This window comes from Pleurodeles waltl, chromosome 3_1 (genome assembly GCF_031143425.1).
Source record: "Pleurodeles waltl isolate 20211129_DDA chromosome 3_1, aPleWal1.hap1.20221129, whole genome shotgun sequence".
Taxonomy (NCBI): domain Eukaryota; kingdom Metazoa; phylum Chordata; class Amphibia; order Caudata; family Salamandridae; genus Pleurodeles; species Pleurodeles waltl.
In genome coordinates this window covers 1,223,855,184-1,223,874,840 of record NC_090440.1, presented here as the reverse complement: position 1 = coordinate 1,223,874,840, position 19,657 = coordinate 1,223,855,184, and the positions used below count along the sequence as shown (strand labels likewise).

At 44.1% G+C, this 19,657-nt stretch overlaps 1 protein-coding gene across 2 annotated transcripts in view; it reads left to right on the top strand.

Annotated features, from left to right (window-relative positions):
• The window catches only part of LOC138285070 (uncharacterized), a 211,864-nt gene extending 202,051 nt beyond the window's left edge, over positions 1–9,813 (top strand). The window contains exon 3 of one of the 2 annotated variants that reach the window (XM_069224557.1): positions 7,595–9,813. In XM_069224557.1, the coding sequence (XP_069080658.1) occupies positions 7,595–8,935 (1,341 nt within the window). In that variant the 3' untranslated portion in view covers positions 8,936–9,813. The remainder of the gene's footprint in view (positions 1–7,594) is intronic. The other variant, XM_069224558.1, reaches the window with a different exon arrangement.
• The last annotated feature ends 9,844 nt before the right edge of the window (positions 9,814–19,657 follow it).

Genomic DNA, 19,657 nt, shown 5'->3' with positions numbered 1-19,657 from the left:
TACACAACTCAGGAAGCAGATTATGCACAAATTTATCGACGAACAAACGTTGACCACCTTCCGTGCTCATATCTTGACCACTGTGATCCACAAACGTTTCTTCAAACCTGGTGAAGAAATCTGATACCGTTTCTTCTTTCTTTTGCTTACATGCAGACAATTTATCCCAGTTTACACGCATCGCAGGCATTATAGTTTTCATGTAATCAATAATCCTACCAGGAAGTTCTGTCACTAAAGGCTCAGGTTTAGCACCACCAATTTGTCGGGCATCTGCAGCAGCAATATTGTCCCATGTGTCACCTAACTCTTGAGCATGGTCTGCATGGCGAATCTTTCCCCATAAAGGCTGTGGAACAACATTCCCAAACAACATGTCTATGTCAGCTAAATTCATAATGCAAGACCCCGCAGTCTGTGACAATTCCTTGTAATACCCTGTAGGATTCTTACGGGGATCAGGCAATGTCTGCTTAAGGGCTAAAACTTCAGCTCGCTTCCATGGAACGTGTACCCATACACGCTGGAAATGAGGCAGGACAGGTGGATTAGCATTTGGGTCCCCTTCCCTCCACTGTGGGGGAACTTCTCTCATGGTGTACTGTTTCCCTTTCTTTTTAGCAGAAGAATCATATTTAAACAATAACCTGGAAACACCTTCAGTCCTAAACGACAATAACGTCGCAACTGCTTTCTCGACATCTGAACCCACAATCAAACCTGTCGAAAAATCAAACCGTACACGACACAACTTAGGCGGATTGGGCTCCAAACCATTTTCCTCTAAATCCTCAGAAAGAAAAGTACACATTTTCTCAAAAACGTATCTCTGTTTCGGTTCTTCCCACTGATGGAAGACATCCATAACAGACTCTAGTTCATATCTCGCTGGTTCAGTAACCCATTTATGCGCCAAATAATTCAGTGTCTCTTTCTCCATACCATCAGGCAATTGGCTACGCAATTGCTTACGCTCTGTAACTGGGGTCGTAGCTAATGACCCAAAGAGAGGGGATAAAAGACTAGTCACAGTGTTTGTCATTCTCTGACGGATAGAGGGAGAGGTTGACAAATGAATAGGAGGAAAAACAGAATGAGACAAGGCAGAGACAGAAGAAGTGTCAGAAACAATACCAGGAGTGGTAGTCGCTATAGTAGTCAAAGTTGTAGGAAGTAAAGGCAGAGCAGATGTCAAAGCCGGTGGCCCTTGAGAAGGCTGCACCGGAGGAATAGGAACCAACTGAAGAATAGCTGGTGGGTGCTGGGGAGGAGCAGGAGGCAATGCAACCACTGGTTGTGCAACTAGAGGTTGCGGAGGTGCCGTTGCATTCTGCGCATAGGGTGGTGGAAAACTTAGCAAATGCGACATTAGGGGATCTTTTTCAGAGTCTTTTGCTGCATCTTGCTGAAGAGGCGACAAAACTGGATAGCATTTATCTACTGTCATTTTGTGTCGCCTATGCAACTGCTCATTCAACTGTTCTGCTTCGTTATCTTTAAACTGTATAGCAGCTTGCATAATCGAAATACCTTTTTCTCTCTTATTTTTCTTAGCTAATTTAATTTCCTTTTGCTTGGCTTCTTTACGCCATAAGCGGAAAGAATCAAACATTGCCGGCCGGGCTTTCTTCTTAAAGAGTCTAACTTCGAGGTTATCTAAGATTTCTGTGTCAAAGCTACCATTTTGGGGCCATTTTAAAACACCATCTTTTCTGGTGTAACGGATCCATACTTCATTATATGTGATGGGGCCTACTCCGTGCTTCACATATAGTTCATAAGTTGGAGTTCCAATCGGAGGAACCGGACATGAGTCCTCCAACCGGGAGTCCCTTTTACAACCAAGACAAAACAAATTTCCAAGTCTGCTAAGACCAGGCATCTTCGCTCACTAGTCTAGCTTCAAACTTCAAAGGATTATCGTTTACGATAGTCTCGTGAATACACGAGTCCTTCGGCTTTGGTACTTGCAAGTTCCAAATCAAAGTGATCCCGAAGGGATACCAAACCAAATGTCCAACTTAAGGACCAAACCAAGTGTCCAACTAAGGACCAAATCAAGTGTCCAACTAAGGACCAAACCAAGTGTCCAACTAAGGACTGGGAGACGCTCCACTTATACTTAACTGAAAATATCAATGACATCACCAGAAGACTCGTCTTATCGTTTCGCTCTACCAAAAATCAAGGGTCCAAATCAAGGCGATAGCCAGGGCAGCAGTCCTTCGTAGCCGTCGGGAAGCGGGGAATCTCGCAGCAAAGACTTTCGGACCACGTCGACATGCAGGGGTCGATGAAGTGGCGGCCTTCCTCCAGAATTTTCACACGAAGCTCCTCACGAACTTCAGGCTTGGACCGGTACCGCTGGTATCGCCCCACGTTGGGCGCCAACTGAGGTACTGGGTTTTTCAGAACCGGTACTGATCCGGTAACCCAGCGGTGCCAGGGTACACCCAAAGACCTCGGGTACTTTCCTGATTCAGACTACAGAAACTCAGTGTCTTCTAGGTGAAGTAAAAGATCAAATTTATTGGCTGCAACCAATTGACAAGCGTCCTAGAAGTACAACAGCACGACTTGTATGTTCTCAGGAGACTGTGTGTCAATGCAAAATCAGGTTTCCTTATATACAGTTTTTTAAGCTTCAGGCAAACATTCTTGACATTTTGGTTGGTCATTCACATGTTTTCACTACAAAGGAAAAAACAGTGTCATGATGAAACCTCATATTTCATGTCATCCAACCCATAATAAATTACCCGGCAAGGCCTAGTATTTCACATCAGATAAGTGTGGACCCCCAATAAAAACGGGCACCTCCCCCTCGTAAAGTAAGAAGAAGAAAAGAGCAGGTGCAGGTGGGAGTAAGATTAGGCAGGGTGTGTGAGCGATAATAAGGGTTTTATGGCATGGTGTGCCTTGATGCTATCTGATTCGGCCACTGGGAGAGGGACTGACCAAACAGGTTTGGCCTGAGGCAATGGTTCCAGCTTGCCCAGGTCAGAGAAAAGTCAATCAAGGTGTACGTGTCCTTGGAATCAAATCCGACTGTATTATAAGCCTATGTGAGGGCAACCTTTAAAAATGGGAGCCACGAGTGCAGGACGAAAATGGCGATTTCGAGGTGAAAACGCTGCTGGAATTGAGCGAAAATGCTCATGCTTAGTGTACTAGTCATTATCGGTCTTTTGATACTAAAATCGTACTGCTGTGGCAAAGCAGATTACATGGGTCCAGAATTTTTAGAACCACATAACGATAAACCTTGGTATACTTTGAGAGATGCAGTACAGAGATTGAAGGAAGAAGGGATGAAAACAGCTATCTTTATGGGTAATGCCCATGATTTGATGAATGGAATTTTAAATGTGTCTGTGCGAAACCGATTGATTAGGGCCGCTCCTCCTGCATATAAGCATGTCATCATGACTTTGTTAATTAATCAGACGGGTAACCCATTGTCTCAGGTGGTAGAAGCGGTGCGTGAGTTAAGTGATTTAGGAGAATGGGCTAAGCCAGAGAGGAATTCACGGTCTGAGAATCGTACTGATAACAACAGGGTGACAAGGCGGGACATGTTTCAGGCTTTGTTGCCAGATGGGGTGACCAGGGATGAAATTGATGGGATAACCACCAAGGACATGTGGGAAATGTACCGCAAACGCGGCTTGGATAAAAAGGAGGGGAGCAGGAAAGGGAACCAGAAGGATAACAAAGTGGTGAACCAGAGAAAGGCAGGAGGGGAGGAGCGTGAGGGTGAAAAGGTAGAGAGAGGGAGAGAGCCCCACAGTAGAGAGAGATCCCCAGATGATGGAGATTGGGAGGAAGAGCACCGAAGCTCAGAGGGAACCCAGGGCAGGGAGAGAGACCGGGAACTGACAGGTTCTGGGAAAACTCGAGGAAGAGAGTGGGAGAGGGAGCTGGTAAGCTCAGAGAGGTTGCGAAGCAGAGACAGGGAGGAGGAGTTCCCTGAGAATTACCGCAAACTGTATCCAGATCTGACTTGGGCAGACTCTGATGTGCGCAGAGTGAAAACAGATTAGGAAACAGGTCAAACTCCGGTGCAGGGATGGGCTCGCAAAGATAACAGACCTCATGTCAAAGTAGAAATTTATTGGAAACGTGGAAATGTTCAAAAAGTTCGAGCCCTCGTTGACACCGGAGCGGAGGCCTCTTTGATTCATGGCAACCCAAGAAAATTCAGGGGACAGTACTTCACCATCACGGGATTGGGCGGAAAAGAAACCCCGGCAGTGCAGATAGTGGTTCCCATGAAAATAGGGGCACTTCCAAAGAGAGAATACACTGTCTTGATTGTGCCCATTCCCGAGTACATTATTGGAATTGACATTTTGAAAGGGATGACACTACATTTGGAAGATGGATGTTATCAATTTGGTTCCAAAAGATTTATATCAATAGCCGCCGCAAGGGTGGGGCTGTTGAAGATTCCTCCGGTAACACTTCCCCAAGCTACTAAGGTGATTCAAATGAAACAGTATAGAATACCGGGAGGACATGAGGAGATTAGCCAGACTATACATGACTTACTGGAGGCCGGGGTAATAGTTCCCATCACCACTGCGTGGAATAATGCCCTCTGGCCTGTTCGTAAAAGTGATAACAGTTGGAGGATTTGCATTGATTATCGCCAATTGAATAAACATACACCTCCTCTGACTGCAGCGGTCCCAGACACCATTACCTTGATTGAGAACATACAGAAACACAGTGGGACTTGGTATGCCACCATTGACATTGCCAATGCGTTCTTTACGATACCAATAGCTACTGAGAGCCAGCCTCAGCTGGCATTCCAGTGGGCGGGGCGTCAGTACACCTTCTGTAGATTGCCCATGGGGTATTTACATAGCCCCACTATCTGCCACCGGCTGGTGGCAGAGCATTTGGATGAAGTACCAGTGGTTCCTGGAGTGCAAATTTCTCACTATATAGATGACGTGATGATGCAGGGAGAGACACAAGAACAGGTGCAGATTCAGCTAGACAGGGTGGTGGAACATTTGCAGAATAAAGGGTGGGAGATTAACCCCGAAAAAGTGCAGGGACCGTCTCAGAGTGTGACATCTTTGGGCATTCAGTGGAATCAGGGACACAGAGAAGTGTTGCCAAAAGTGAAACAAAAGATTAAGGAATTTGCAGTGCCGCGAAATCGGAAGGAAGCCCAGAGTTTTATTGGACTATTCGGGTATTGGAGACAGCATATACCCCATTTGTCTCAGATTTTGGCCCCATTGTACAAAGTTACACGAAAGAAGAATGCGTTTGAATGGGGGAGAGCAGGAGCAGCGCGCGTTTGAATTGGCGAAAGATGCCATTCAGCATGCTTTGGATTTGTGGCCGATTCGGGAGGGAGACATTGAGTTGAATGTGACAGTCCAGGGGCAGCATGCCAATTGGAGTTTATGGCAAAAACAAGGAAGAAAGAGGGTGCCCCTGGGATTTTGGACAAAGAAGTTACCCGAGGCAGGAGAGCGGTATACTCCCTTTGAGAAGCAGCTGCTGGCCTGCTATTGGGCCCTGGTTGATACTGAGCAAATTACACTGGGACACAATGTGATTTTAAGGCCTGAAATTCCCATCATGCAGTGGGTGATGAGTTCCCCTAAAACTCATAGAATTGGACATGCGCAGGAAGCCAGCATTATAAAATGGAAATGGTATGTCCAGGACAGGGCACGAGCGGGTCCAAAAGGAACCGCCGTTTTGCATGAGCAGGTAGCGCAGGCTCCAGTGGAGAATTCCGAAATGTTGCATGATGTACCTTCAGTGTGTGAATCCCCAGTAGGGTGGGGCCAGCCGTTCGCAGACTTGTCTGCAGATGACAAAAAACATGTGTGGTTCACAGATGGCTCAGCAAAATATGTTGGAGCGAAAAGGCACTGGAAGGCAGTGTCCTATAATCCTGTTACAAAGAAGCTTTTGACAACTACAGGACAGGGAAGAAGTAGCCAGTTTGCAGAGCTTTATGCTGTGTATCAGGCTTTAAAACAAGAGCTACCCGGAAAATGTCACATTTATACAGATTCCTGGTCTACCGCCAATGGGTTAGCTTCTTGGCTTCCTACGTGGCATGCACATCAGTACAAAATCCATAACAAAGAGGTATGGGGGAAGGAGTTATGGCAGGAGATCTGGGAAATGTTACCTCAAAGCACCGTGACTGTCTATCATGTGGACGCTCACTGTCCAACTGATTCATTAGACCGATGGTTCAATTGTCTTGCAGACGATCGAGCCAAGATTCAAGAGGCGGAAGTGGAGGCGCAGAATTTTGATTTGGTGGGAATGGCTAAATGGGCACACCAGAAATGCGGACATCTTGGAGAAAAGGCTATTCACAGGTGGGCCGAGATTAGAGGGATGCATCTTCCCCTAGATTTGATTAAAACAGCAATCATTGAATGTCCCATTTGTCAGCATGCACAGCACAGACCGGTCCCACAGGTGGTGAGAGGCCAGCTAGGCAGAGGTAAATTGCCAGGACAGATTTGGCAGATTGATTACATTGGACCAATGCCAGTGAGCAGAGGGTGTCAGTATGCCTGCACCGTGGTAGACACTTACTCTGGTTATCTCATAGCCTTTCCCTGCAAGCGCGCAACTCAGCAGAGCACCCTGAAAACATTAGATCTATTGATTCTGTACTATGGGGTGCCACTCCAGATTCAAAGTGATAACGCCAGCCACTTCAAGGGCAGACTAGTGCAGGACTATTGTGCACAACACAATATTGAGTGGATTTTTCACATACCTTACTACCCACAAGCAGCGGGACTGATTGAGAGAATGAATGGGTTGTTGAAAGAACAATTGCGTAAACTGTCTGATGGGACACTGAAGGGGTGGAGGGATAATTTGTACGATGCTTTGCAAATTTTGAACAACCGACCCCTTACAAATGCCGAGACACCTCTCATGAGAATGCTCACACCTGCTTTACAGATTAATCCGTTTACAGCAAGCAATACCATTGTGTATTGGGAAAGAGCTCCAGGGGCTTTGGCCCCATATCGAGCTACACCAGAATCTGCAGGACTTGACTTGCATGCTTTACACATGCATCGATTGAAGCCTAGAGACATCACTCTGATTGAAACTGGGGTGGGAATTCAGATTCCCCCTGAGCATTACGGTCTGATCACCCCTTGATCTGGGCTTGCCCTGAGAGGCATCCAAGTTTTAGGAGGCGTGATAGATGCAGACTACCAAGGCGAGTTAAAAGTCATTCTCTTGAACAGTGGTGACACAGACCTAGTGGTGCAACCTGGTGATCGCGTTGCCCAAATTGTCATCATGCCAGTTTATGGAGGTGTTGTTAAGAAGGGGAGCGCCCCAGCTCTTCTCACTGTAAGAGGCAAAGGAGGGTTTGGATCTACTGACAAGAACCCAGGGGCCAAAGTGTGGATTGAATCCCCAAATAACCCTCCTCAACCCACTGATGTCATCGCCACTGGACCAGACAATGTCCTGGTAGTTATGCGACCTGGTCAAGACAAATGGGAACATGTTCCCTCTGACAAATGCTATCTGCGAGAATGATAATACGTGTTTTGTCCTTTGTTCTTTTCAGATCATCCTGTGGAGTGCCTGTGCCATGAGTGTGGTGTATGGAGCCCGTTCTGGAGACTCCACAGGGGAGCGGGAGGGGCTCATAGCCCAAAAATTCAACCGTCAGCCGCAGATGCCGACGCTACTGCATCAACCGAACAATGTTTGGATTCATCTAGCGCAGGAAGTGCTGAATATATCTCACTTCTGTATGAGTAACATGCAAAGCGTTCAAGATCTGATTACCACTTGTCTAGTGGCAGTGCCCACTCCTGCTGCTGTATTATTGCACATCTTTAACAATACAAACCAGGATGGAATGGTGGATGTGAGTGACGTTCGCTCCCATCTGTCACTCTATGAGTACTGCCGTCATTGCCCGGAGGTGGGCAGGCGGTTGTGGAGGGACATGACATTTATACTCACGTTTAACATCTCAAATGGGGATGTGTGCTATTCGTTGACTTGTGATCCTATGAAAATAGGTAAATGTGCTCAGCTCAAATTGGAGAAAAGAGACAAAAACTTAACTGCTGCACAACGGACGTTGTGCCACTCACGGAATGACCTGACCTGTTTGAATGTAAATAATTCAATGTTTTGCCAGCATGTGGTGCCTGCTGCCAGCCACATTCAAAATGTTAAGTTGCCTAAAGGTTGGCTCTTTTCTTGTGGTAACCTTTCTTTTACTTATATTCCAGCAAATCTAACCGGAGGGCCTTGTGCCTGGTCACGCTTAGGCTTTCTCATGTTTCCTATGGATACTGCTCTACACCCTCGCTATACCAGAGACACTATTCAATTACCTACGGACTGTGATTCTGAAATTTCATTGCTTTCCAAAACAGAATATGTTAGTTTAGCTGGTTCTATCGTAGGGATGCCAGGACTTGCAGTATATAATACCAGAGTTATTAATAAACTTGCATGTTTAGTAGTCAAGAATATTAACTATACATCAGCTGCCTTAGCTGAGCTGTTATTAGATGTACAGGGAATTAGAAGAGCTGCTTTGAAGAATCGCGCTTCTATTGATTATTTACTGCTTAAACACAACCATGGCTGCAGTGATTTTGAAGGGTTGTGTTGCTTCAATTTATCCGACCACTCCATATCAATCAACTCCCATATAGAGGCCCTGCATAAGTTAGTGAAGGGGGTGCAGCAGGATGTTGACAAGGGGTGGTGGGATTGGGCTTTTGGATGGCTGCCTAATTTAGGCCAACTGCGTTATATCTTTGGTGTAATCATTATCATAACAGTTATTTTAATTTCGTTATGTTGTTGTATTCAGTGTGTGCCTAACCTTCTATCTCAGTGTCGCCCAAGAGCCTTGCCATTTCAGCTTATAGGATATACTTAGTTGTAAGTTGGCCAAATGGTCCAAGGGTGGAAATGTAGTGCTACATGCACTACGTGCAAGATAAACAATGGTTCAGGATGTGGACCATTGGCCTCTGCTTCCATTGGCCTTCGCTTCCATTTTGGTTCACAACTCCATTTTGTCGAGTCTGGCTCTGTGCTGTGTTTTTCCACAAGCTTCGGCAAGCTACAGGGTGGGGTGTTTTTCTGCTCAACTTTGCTCCATCTGCCTGATACGAAGGGCGCTATTTACATTCCACGAGCTATCAGTTAGAACAACAGGGGGATGCGCCTGTACTCAAGGAGGAATGCAAACTTCACCTTGGAGCCCTCTCCTGGGAACTTGGCCCGTTCTGAGGAGACGTCTCGAAGGGTGAACAAGGTACCGCCGATTGCACAATTTGTAAAGGAGGGGGTCTTTTTCTAGAAAAGACTCCTGGGCGTCAGTAAATACTATAAAGGTTGGGGGCCTGGATGGACTGGTTTAGGAACTCTCTTCTGGGTTGGACGCAACGCCAGGAGGACTGATTGTCCCGAAAGAGGCTCCCTGTGCCAGCCGATTTGGGTTCCCCGGCTTTGTGTACGGCGGAGGGATGCAGACGCTCTTTTCGGTGAAGCTTTTCAATTTACTAAGTATATTGTGTGTGCGTGCGTAATACGCACTTATTCTTGCAGTCATTTTCCTGCTATTAAGCATTGAAGTATATTGTGTGTGCGTGTATTATATGCACTTGCTCTTGCAGTGATTCACAGAGTGCTTATATTCTCACCATTATTCTCATGTTATTCTCTTGATATATATATATATATATATATATTAGTGTGGTTAGTTTTGCCATATGAGAACTTGCCCCTTAAATAAACTTGATTATTTACTCACTAAGGTGTCTGAGAGTGATTGCTTTACATTGTGCCTTAAAATATCCTGAAGTGCATAGTTTTGATATTCTGAAGAGTAAAGCAACACAGGCATCAGTCGATTCGCCATCAGCCAGGATAGAACAGCAAAATCTCAGCAAAATAGAGCGAAGGAACTCTTCCCTCATAAAGAGGAGAAGTAAGTATCGGGCAAGGCAAGAAAGGTGAGGATAGTTTAAGTAAAAGACACAAGTCTCTCAAAGTAATGATTTAAGAGTAAGGGCTTCAAAGAATGGTTAGGTAATGGCTAAGAAAAATTACTGATTTCTTCTCGTATCGTGTTGTTATATTGAATCTGTCTAACAAGTGTCTTAATTTCCCATTCAGCAATGTTTGGAACATCGTTATCTCTGTTCAATAATCCGTCACACACCTTACTAGAATTTTCACCTAAGACAGTTCTCAAGTAGTTTATTGGCTCCTGTGATTGACGTCTTCATCGGGTAGAATGTCAGGTATTAAAAGTTACACTTGTCGCTCCAGTCAGTAGTTCCATTGTCTTCTCCCAGTACAGGCGACCTTGCACCTGTTGCGAATTACACTGTCTCCTTGAGTAAGTCGGGTCCCATGAGAAATAATTTACTACAGTTACACACACATCTCTAGCTTCTGGAAAAGTACAGCTTCATGTCCTTCAGGAAACAGCACATTACACGTTAGAAAACACATTTAATATGAGACCAGGCAGCTAGGCCCAGACCCTCTCTAACTAAGGCCTAGTGATTAATTTAGCAAAACCTTAATGCATAACCCATAGTGCTAATATAAAATCATACATTAGTACATTATTAATTCATTATTAGTCAATTCCCCTAATCACTGTATACAGTGGTGGCCACGCCACGTGGGCACATTTCAAACACTTACGTTACACATTTCTGCATTAAAGCAATTTCTATGCGGTTTTATTAAACATCATGTTGCAAGATTTTCATGTTAATATTGATTATAATAGGTACACTCCAACAACGGCAGGCAGAATCTGTACATCTTCAGTGAGTAAGTTAATGTTCCTGCATGGCTTTAATAATGCAGCTTCACGCTACCATGAACATTTATCAGACTGTACTATCATACAAATCTATTTAAACTCGAGATAGACACACATATTTGTTGCTTGTCTCCATAAACAACAGTACTTCAAATGTGTTAAAATACTTTCAATAGAAGAACCAAGCGCATTTCCTTTCTTTGATTAGTGATGAGGTTTGGTAATGAGTGTTGGAGTCCCTTATTGAAGGCAAATATAAAAAGATTTGCTTAAGTTATGTACATTGTTGTTTTTTTCTTAGTACCAACACACACCCAAACCACAGTAATACTTAATGAAACAATGTGCCATGCAGGACAGATGTTTTTGTGCTTTAATCCTGTCCCAGTGCAACGTGGAACGAACTACATTGGAGACTTTCATTACAAATTAGAATGTAAACGTAAATGCTCGACATAAACCTACTGCTTTGTTCCACAACTCACAAAGAGAAAAGTTATTTTCAGCACAAAAGTAGTTGATTAGTCGCATTGCTTTGCCTGCAGTAAGGGTAATGATACTTTGGAATTTGAAACAACTGATTTGTTGAGCACAGGTAATAAAATAAACTGGACTGAACTGTTTCAAGTTATGTTTTTCATACATCATAAAATATACTTTGCATGTAGAGCAAGCAAAGTCAAAAGCATAATTTGATTTATAAGTTAAAATGAAAAAGGAAAACAAGGCTACAGAACGTTGAAAAGGTCACTGTGTCTTTAGGCACAAATCTAAGCTGAGACCTGCAACACGCCTTCTTTTAATTTACTGGGGCTGTTGGGGATCAGATTACTGAAGTGTGTTTCATCACACACACACACACACACACACACACACACACACACACACACTCTCTCTCTCTCTCTCTCTCTCTCTCTCTCTCTCTCTCTCTCTCTCTCTCTCTCTCTCTCTCTCTCTCTCTCTCTCTCTCTCTCTCTCTCTCTCTCTCTCTCTCTCTCTCTCTCTCTCTCTCTCTCTCTCTCTCTCTCTCTCTCTCTCTCTCTCTCTCTCTTCCTTCACTTGCTATTCTACATCAGTAATTCTCCTCCCCTTCTTCTCTCCCATCTGGCCCTTTTTGTGACCTGTATTTCCATTACAAGTGTTGGTATCTTTGATGACGCATCATATTGCTACTACCATCAGATTTAGCAGACTGTAAGCCTGTGGAAAGTTTATTGGCCTAATCCTGCTCAATTGGAATCATGTGCTCACCACATACACAAACCAAACTTTGTAAATAGTGGATATCATGAGCTCTGTGCAGCCAGACACAGACTATCAACAATGCCACAAAAATAGTCTCAAATAGAAGATAACTACATCATTCTGCTTCATCTTTCAATAAGGATATTTGATTTTTTTCTCCAAAACGTGCATGTGTCCGTGTTTAATCTAGGTGGTGTAATTTCTCTGGTTAGCTCTGCCAATCCCTCCCCCCCCACACCCACCAACCCTGTCACCTTTCCCTCACACTCACACTGCCCTCTCCCATCTCTACCTCACACCCCCATCAACGCTGTAATCTGACTCACAGTCCCACTGCCCCTTCTCATCTCTTTCTCACAGTTCTGACCACCTCTGTTATCTCTCCCCCACTGCCGTGCTCATCTCACCCACACACTCCCACTGCCCCTTTCACTCCCTGTCTTCTCTCTGTACTACCTGCTCACACATGCTGCCTTCCTGTATCTCCTCGGGCTGTGCACTCGTCCATCTCTCGCCCCCTTCTCTTTTTGCCCTTCCCCCTCTTCTCGGTGCTGCTCTTACTTATACTCTAAAACTGGAAGATGTGAACAGCAAATGCGAGACCTATTGACATTGCCAATGCTTGTTTATTAGGTTGAGCCTAGACAGCGATTGCGCTGTCGCTTAGGGACCTGTTGTTCATGGTTTGTGGAGTTCAGCTCTGCCCATTGCTTGCCATTGCTTTTCATTTGTCGATGTCAGTATTCCTTAAAAATCCTTGCTTGCTAGTGGTTAGTCCCACTTCTTTGTCCTTCCTTTTCCTCTTCCATTCCTCTCAGGGAGCAGGGCTAACTACTGTATATTTCCACTTTGGTTCTTTATGTCTTGCTTTGAGGGACTTCTTTATCCTTGTACTTTGCTGCTCCTGCTACACTGTTTGTACTTTAGGCCGTAGCTGCTTTTTTTTTTTAGTTTAACTTCTCCGGTGTTTTTGTATTGTACTTATTTTTGGCTTTTTAACTTTGTTTTATCAGCTCGACACCTGCTTCACAGATGCAGTGCTTCATGTTTCATTTTTTGTTTGCTCCGAGGAGGTAGCATGTGTGCTGTTGGACTCAGCGCGCCCACTTTCAGTATTCCTCCCTCCCACCTCCTGCAGCTTCGACCCAACACAGCTATTCCCTTAATTAGGCTGCACAATTCATGTTGAAACAATGCAACCGTGCTCCTTTCTTTTATCAGCACTGCACCTGTGATTCATGTTCCAGCACCCAGGTGCGCCACCCACCCACCCTCCGGCAGCTTCACTACACACAGGGAGTCCTAGTTGGTGAGGCACGATTGCTTCACCGTTGTGCAGGAAATCCCATAGTTTGCACACAGATCTCAGCAGCAGGAATCTTAATGCTCTGAGCGATCTGTATAGCATTTAACCTTGTGACCAAGTGGCTGAGAAAGATGCCCCACTGTGCAGTGTTGCCAGGATTGCACCCTTTTACTGTCTCTGCAGCATGAGCATTAGACTACCTAGGACCCTTCATACCCCTCTCAGGTATTCAGATTCACGCTGTCCCTTCCAAATGGTGAAATCCTGCTTGTGCACACCTGCACGCACCCCCAGCATGCCAATCCCCAGGTGAGTGTATGCTGGCATGAGCAGAGTGTTGGTGAGTCAGCAGCCTGAATTCACAAGTGCACTTCTGGGGTGCCTGCAGTGCATATGTAGACACCATCCCACTGTATCGAACAGGTGACTCCTTCACCCTGTCTATAACCCCGTCCAGCTGAAGGGAGGCTCGAGCACCAGGCTAGGTCTAGGCGGTGCCCTGGGGGCTCATGTGGCTTAGACCCATCACCCAGCAAATTACCGGCCCCGGGTGGAGACCAACAGCCTGCCAGGTGATGCTTGTTTTATATAACTGGCGTGAACGAACATGTATGAAATTGAGTCTACTTAAAAAAAAGTGTCACTTTTATTTGCATTGGCACATATGCTTGTACCGTGCAACCATGCTGCTGCTAGAAATGTTAGTCATTGGCAACCTTGATAGAGATGCCAACCGAAGATGTCACACATGCATATTTATCACCGGGCACAGACATTATACAATCTATTACCAGGAATGGGTTTTTCCAATTTGGAAGTGAAGGTCTGCTTTCTTCACAACTTTCATATATACAACTTACCTTACCGTGCTGTTTTAGAACATCACATCACAACACATACGTATCTGTGAAGTTAACGTTGCCCTGGAAGGGTATCTTGGTGCTGAATACCAGATGTTGATTGTTATCTAAGTCAAGGGTACTCAATTTATTGACCTCAGAAAGAAGAAAGACTGAGTGGACCCTGCCGACTTTGAATGTCTGACCATGAGGTAAAACATTCCATCTGCTCAATGCAAACTTTATTTTTTGTGAACTGTTATGTATGCACTTTTTAACTCCTTTTATAAATATCTGGACTTCTTTATTGAATTCTATGTGTCCCATTCATTAATTTCAGGCGGCCGCTGAAGATGCTGCAAAAAATATTGCTAATAACTTTTGGCAGTACCACTGGAATTATGGGGGAGGGGAAGTACATATTATGTAGCAAGGTTGACAACGTTGTGCTGCAAGTAAAGGCAAATTAAGTAACGTAATGCAGCTCATTTGATGATGGTGTTACTTCATAATCATGACATGTTTTCACATGTTAACACTGTGTGGCCAAATGATTCAGTTAATTAATACCAGTTTATTATCATATACAGCAATATTCAAATTGAAGATGACCAGTCCACCTTTGCATAGAGCCTTCTACTACTTATGTTGCTGTGATCTTAGTAATTTTTGATCCATTTCAGCTAGAAACATTTGTTTCAAACACATTATGTGGCAGATGATGAGAAATGCAGCAAATTTACAATGATGCAGAAAACGCTACAGTGGCAGAATCGCATAAATCAGTTAAAGTAAATGTTTTGATATAACCTTTGCTTTGCACCTTTGTATTTACTAATATCTTTATTTTATAGCAAAAACACTCATTCACCCTCCTCACCGATAACATTTTCAAGTTGCTAAGTGGCATTTTATCCTCTATACTAAATTATGTTTATCACCCTGTTCCAAAAAGTACATCTATCAAACCTTCTTTAGCATGATTCCACCTTGAACCACATACATCCACTCCACTCCAAACCAAAACACATAGGTAAAAGACAATGTAATTTCCAACGGCATTAGCACTAAGTCTTACAAATGCGAGACCTAATATGGTGCAAATGCTTGTTACTTATACTGCCTTTTACAAAAGTTCATTGCCACATGCAGAATTAACTTTTATTTTTATATTATTTGAAGCCTTATGCATTTCATTATAACTTTCTAATAACCAATAGTATTCTTTGTGTGTAGATGTGTGTTTCTAGACTATAGAAATGTCCTGGATGCTCCTTGAACACTAACAAAATACTGATGGGATTTTTGTGACCTAGGTTGGTATTAATTTACAGTGCAGAGATTTGTTGAATACACCTCTATCATTAATAAGTTTGAATACTGTTGAACCCTGGTGAACACGTACAAACCACTAAACAAACAGAGTGTTTGCAGATACACCAATCCATGTAATATTCACAAATCTGTTTAATAAATTTTCAAAGAAAAAAAAATTGTATTGGACTGTGATGAATACTAAATGACTAGTGAATAATTACTTGTCTTCTATGTATATAGTCTTAAATCAATATGTAGACAATTTGTGAACTGGAGATCATCAACAGACAGATAGAATAAGAGATACTGAGGAATACAAAGAAAGTTGGTTTCTTCTCTTCTTGTATATTTCAATTAGTGTGCAACAAACGACATGTTTACCAACATTTTATAATTTGAATACTACTGTGCTATATTTACAATGAACTGACATAAGTGCATGTTCATCCAAATGCTTTTTAGCAATAAACTGACTAGCGCTGCTATATCACTGATTTAGAGCGTGATTTAGAGTTTTGGCAGAGGGGTTATTCCATCACAAACTAAAGGAAAGATTTATGTTTCAGACGAATGTTTATTCCTCTACTTCAATTCGAAGGATCAGTAGAATACCTGGTTGATTGGCATTAAAGTGTGCAGACTGTGGCCGTAAAGCCAAAATCATCAAACATATGTGCATCAACCGATAGTCAAATCAAATCAAATCAAATCATTAACATTTATAAAGCGCACTACTCACCCATGCCGGTCTCAAGGCGCTAGGGGAAAGGGGGGGGGGGCTACTGCTGCTTGAAAAGCCAGGTCTTTAGCAGTCTCCGGAATGCGGAGTGGTCCTGGGTGGTCCTGAGGCTGGTGGGGAGGGAGTTCCAGGTCTTGGCTGCCAGGAAGGAGAAAGACCTCCCACCCACCGTGGAGCGGGGCCAGAGGAACAGAGGAGGCGGGTGGGGACATAGAAGCTGAGGCGTCGGTTGAGGTATTCCGGCCCCTTGTTGTGGAGGGCTTTGTGTGCGTGGGTGAGAAGTCGAAAGGTGATCCTTTTGCTGACTGGGAGCCAATGCAGGTGTCTCAGGTGTGCGGAGATGTGGCTGTTGCGGGGTACGTCGAGGATGAGGCGGGCCGAGGCGTTTTGAATGCGTTGCAGGCGATTTTGGAGTTTGGCGGTGGTCCCAGCGTAGAGGGTGTTGCCGTAGTCCAGGCGGCTCGTGACGAGGGCGTGGGTCACTGTTTTTCTAGTGTCGGCGGGGATCCAGCGGAAGATCTTGCGGAGCATGCGGAGGGTGAGGAAACAGGCGGAGGACACGGCGTTGACTTGCTTGGTCATGGTGAGAAGAGGGTCCAAGATGAAGCCGAGGTTGCGGGCGTGGTCTGTGGGGGTCGGTGCGGTGCCGAGGGCCGTGGGCCACCAGGAGTCGTCCCAGGCGGACGGGGTGTTTCCGAGGATGAGGACTTCCGTTTTATCAGAGTTCAGCTTTAGGCGGCTGAGCCTCATCCAATCTGCGACGTCCTTCATACCTTCTTGTAGGTTGGTCTTGGCGCTGGCGGGGTCCTTGGTGAGGGAGAGTATAAGTTGGGTGTCATTGGCGTAGGAGGTGATGATGATGTCGTTCTTGCGTACGATGTTGGCGAGGGGGCTCATGTAGACATTGAAGAGTGTCGGGCTGAGCGATGAGTAACTAGATCTTCGGAAGAAATACTTAAGGCCAGCTTTTAGTGATGCCAAAATAAAGACAACTCTTTAGGCAGTGAATTGTTTTGGCTCAAAAACTAGCTCATTTATTAGTAAGCATTTTTTTAGATCATGATTATTGCTATCTTAACCAAACCTCAAATTAAATTACTGTGATGAACTTTATACATTTCACATTTTAAGGGAAAGAGCACAATAAGCGGACTGCATACACGCCAATTACATAGAAGTCTATTTCTCTTAAAATGTTACATTTTCAAATTTTACTGTACTTCCTCTTAAACGTCAATAGGAGTATTTGTCTGACTCTTCTGCAACTTAGCCCCTCATTGTTTCCAATGCCCGAAAGGATAATTGCAGCATTAAAGAAATAAAACAAAACAACATTTGTTGTTCCCAAATGTTGGCATGAATGATAGTGACAACATCAGGTAACAGAACCAGTTTAGGATGGCTTCCCTTTTTAAGTTCCTCTCTAAGCAGACATACCCTTTCTGTAGAATGCACAATTCACAGCACAGGCTCTCCAGCCTGAAGCGCCCAAAACAGAGGAACAAAGGTGTGAGCTATGTGCTCCTGGCTATGAACAGCCACCAAGACATTGATCAAGAAAGAGGCAAAAGGCTGGTCCTACCTAAAGGATCCTTCATACTCTGAACAACCAAGACTGCAGCCCCATCCCCTCACCTGTCCCATCTGTCAATTGGCAGTGCTACAGGAAGATTATGCAAGTGCTCCTCTCAGCAAAAGACCTAATTGAATTTCTATAGGAGCTCTGTCCCCTTTGTCCCTCCTTCAGTATCTAGGTCTCCTCCCTCCCCCTTCAGAAAGGCCAGCAATACACTTCCACTGCTTGGGAAAGCAAAATCACCTACATTTTGTGCACAGGGACCAGGGACTTCCAAAATGGAAACCACAGGCTTCCCATCACTCTGCTTCCCTTATACGTACAATGCATATAGTATACCGGCCAGATATATTCACATGCACAACATACAATTTGAATGTTAGCTTTAAGTACCTTTCATACACACAATTGCTCTGCTGTGCCATAGAAACAACCTAGAGTGGGAGTAGGTAATAAAACAAGCTTAATATTTGACTGCACATTGACAAGACACTGTAATGCCAAATAACTAATTTTCGGTGAGTTAAAAACAAAAAGAAATAAACTAACCTTTAATACAGAATAGTGAGGTAAGATCATGAAATGAGACGCTTTCTTCTTTCTGCAGCATCTCCTCTTGTACTGAGTACAGAACCTGTACCAAGTTTGTGTACTCCAGACTATGTATGTTTGAAAGGGCTGTGCCAGATTTGGCACACAACAGGATAATTCACTTAATGTTTAATTGAGGTGTGCACCTGAACTCTATAGTTTACAACCTCAGTTTTTTTTTTTTACAGTTTTCATCCTTAAAGTTACTGTGATTTCAGAAAGCCTTCTTCCACTGCACAAAAAAACCTGAAATGGACTTACTTCCACTTGATTCTTCTTGTCTTGATTCCATCGTCCTCATGCCTTCTATTTCTGAGTGTAGCCTTTTCTCAGTCTCCTGCCTGTCTACTTTATTGTAATTCTGCAAAATACTGACACCGCATTTCACAGACTACAACCTCTCCTATTTAAAACATGCATAAACACTATCCATGCAACCGAATATTACCTAATCTCCATCAGCCTATCTATCTCACCCCCAATTCCCCTGAAACCATATGGCTCCCACTAATCATCACGCCTAACTGTTAATAATATACTCTATCACAAAGTAACTGGATGTTAGAAATGGGGTTTTTGGTTGGCAGTCAGGTTACCCTCTGTCCAAGCAAAAGCCCTCACTCTAGTCAGGGTAAGTCACACACTATCCAAGATTATCCTGTGCCCACCCTCTGGTAGTTTGGCACGAGCAGTCAGGCTTAACTTAGAAGGCAATGTGTAAAGTATTTGTGCAATAAATCATACAATACCACCATATAGCACCACAAAAATACACCACACAGTGTTTAGAAAAATATATAATATTTATCAGGATAATTGTAGGTCAAAAAAAGAATAAAGTTGCAATGGAAAATTGTAGAAATATCACAGGGAAGTGATATAAAGTGTCTTAAGTCTTTAGAATGCAATAAAGTGTCTTTCAAGCACAAAGTACCTGGTTTCTGGTGGAAAATCTCCTCAGAGGGCCACAGGAGAAGAGATGCGTGGAAAAAGGGGTGTGTGCGTCGATTTCCTCTCAGCACACACAGACTTGCGTTGTTCTTTTCCGCGCGGGGAAGTCGGGCGTCGTTTTCCGGCGCGCAGACAGTCTCTTTTTGTGGATCGCGGGGATTACCAGATGTCCCGGGTCTGTGCGTGGATTCTCCTGCTTATTTTCCGGCTGCGCGTCGTTCTGCGGGGCTGCGCGTCGAAGTTTCGATCT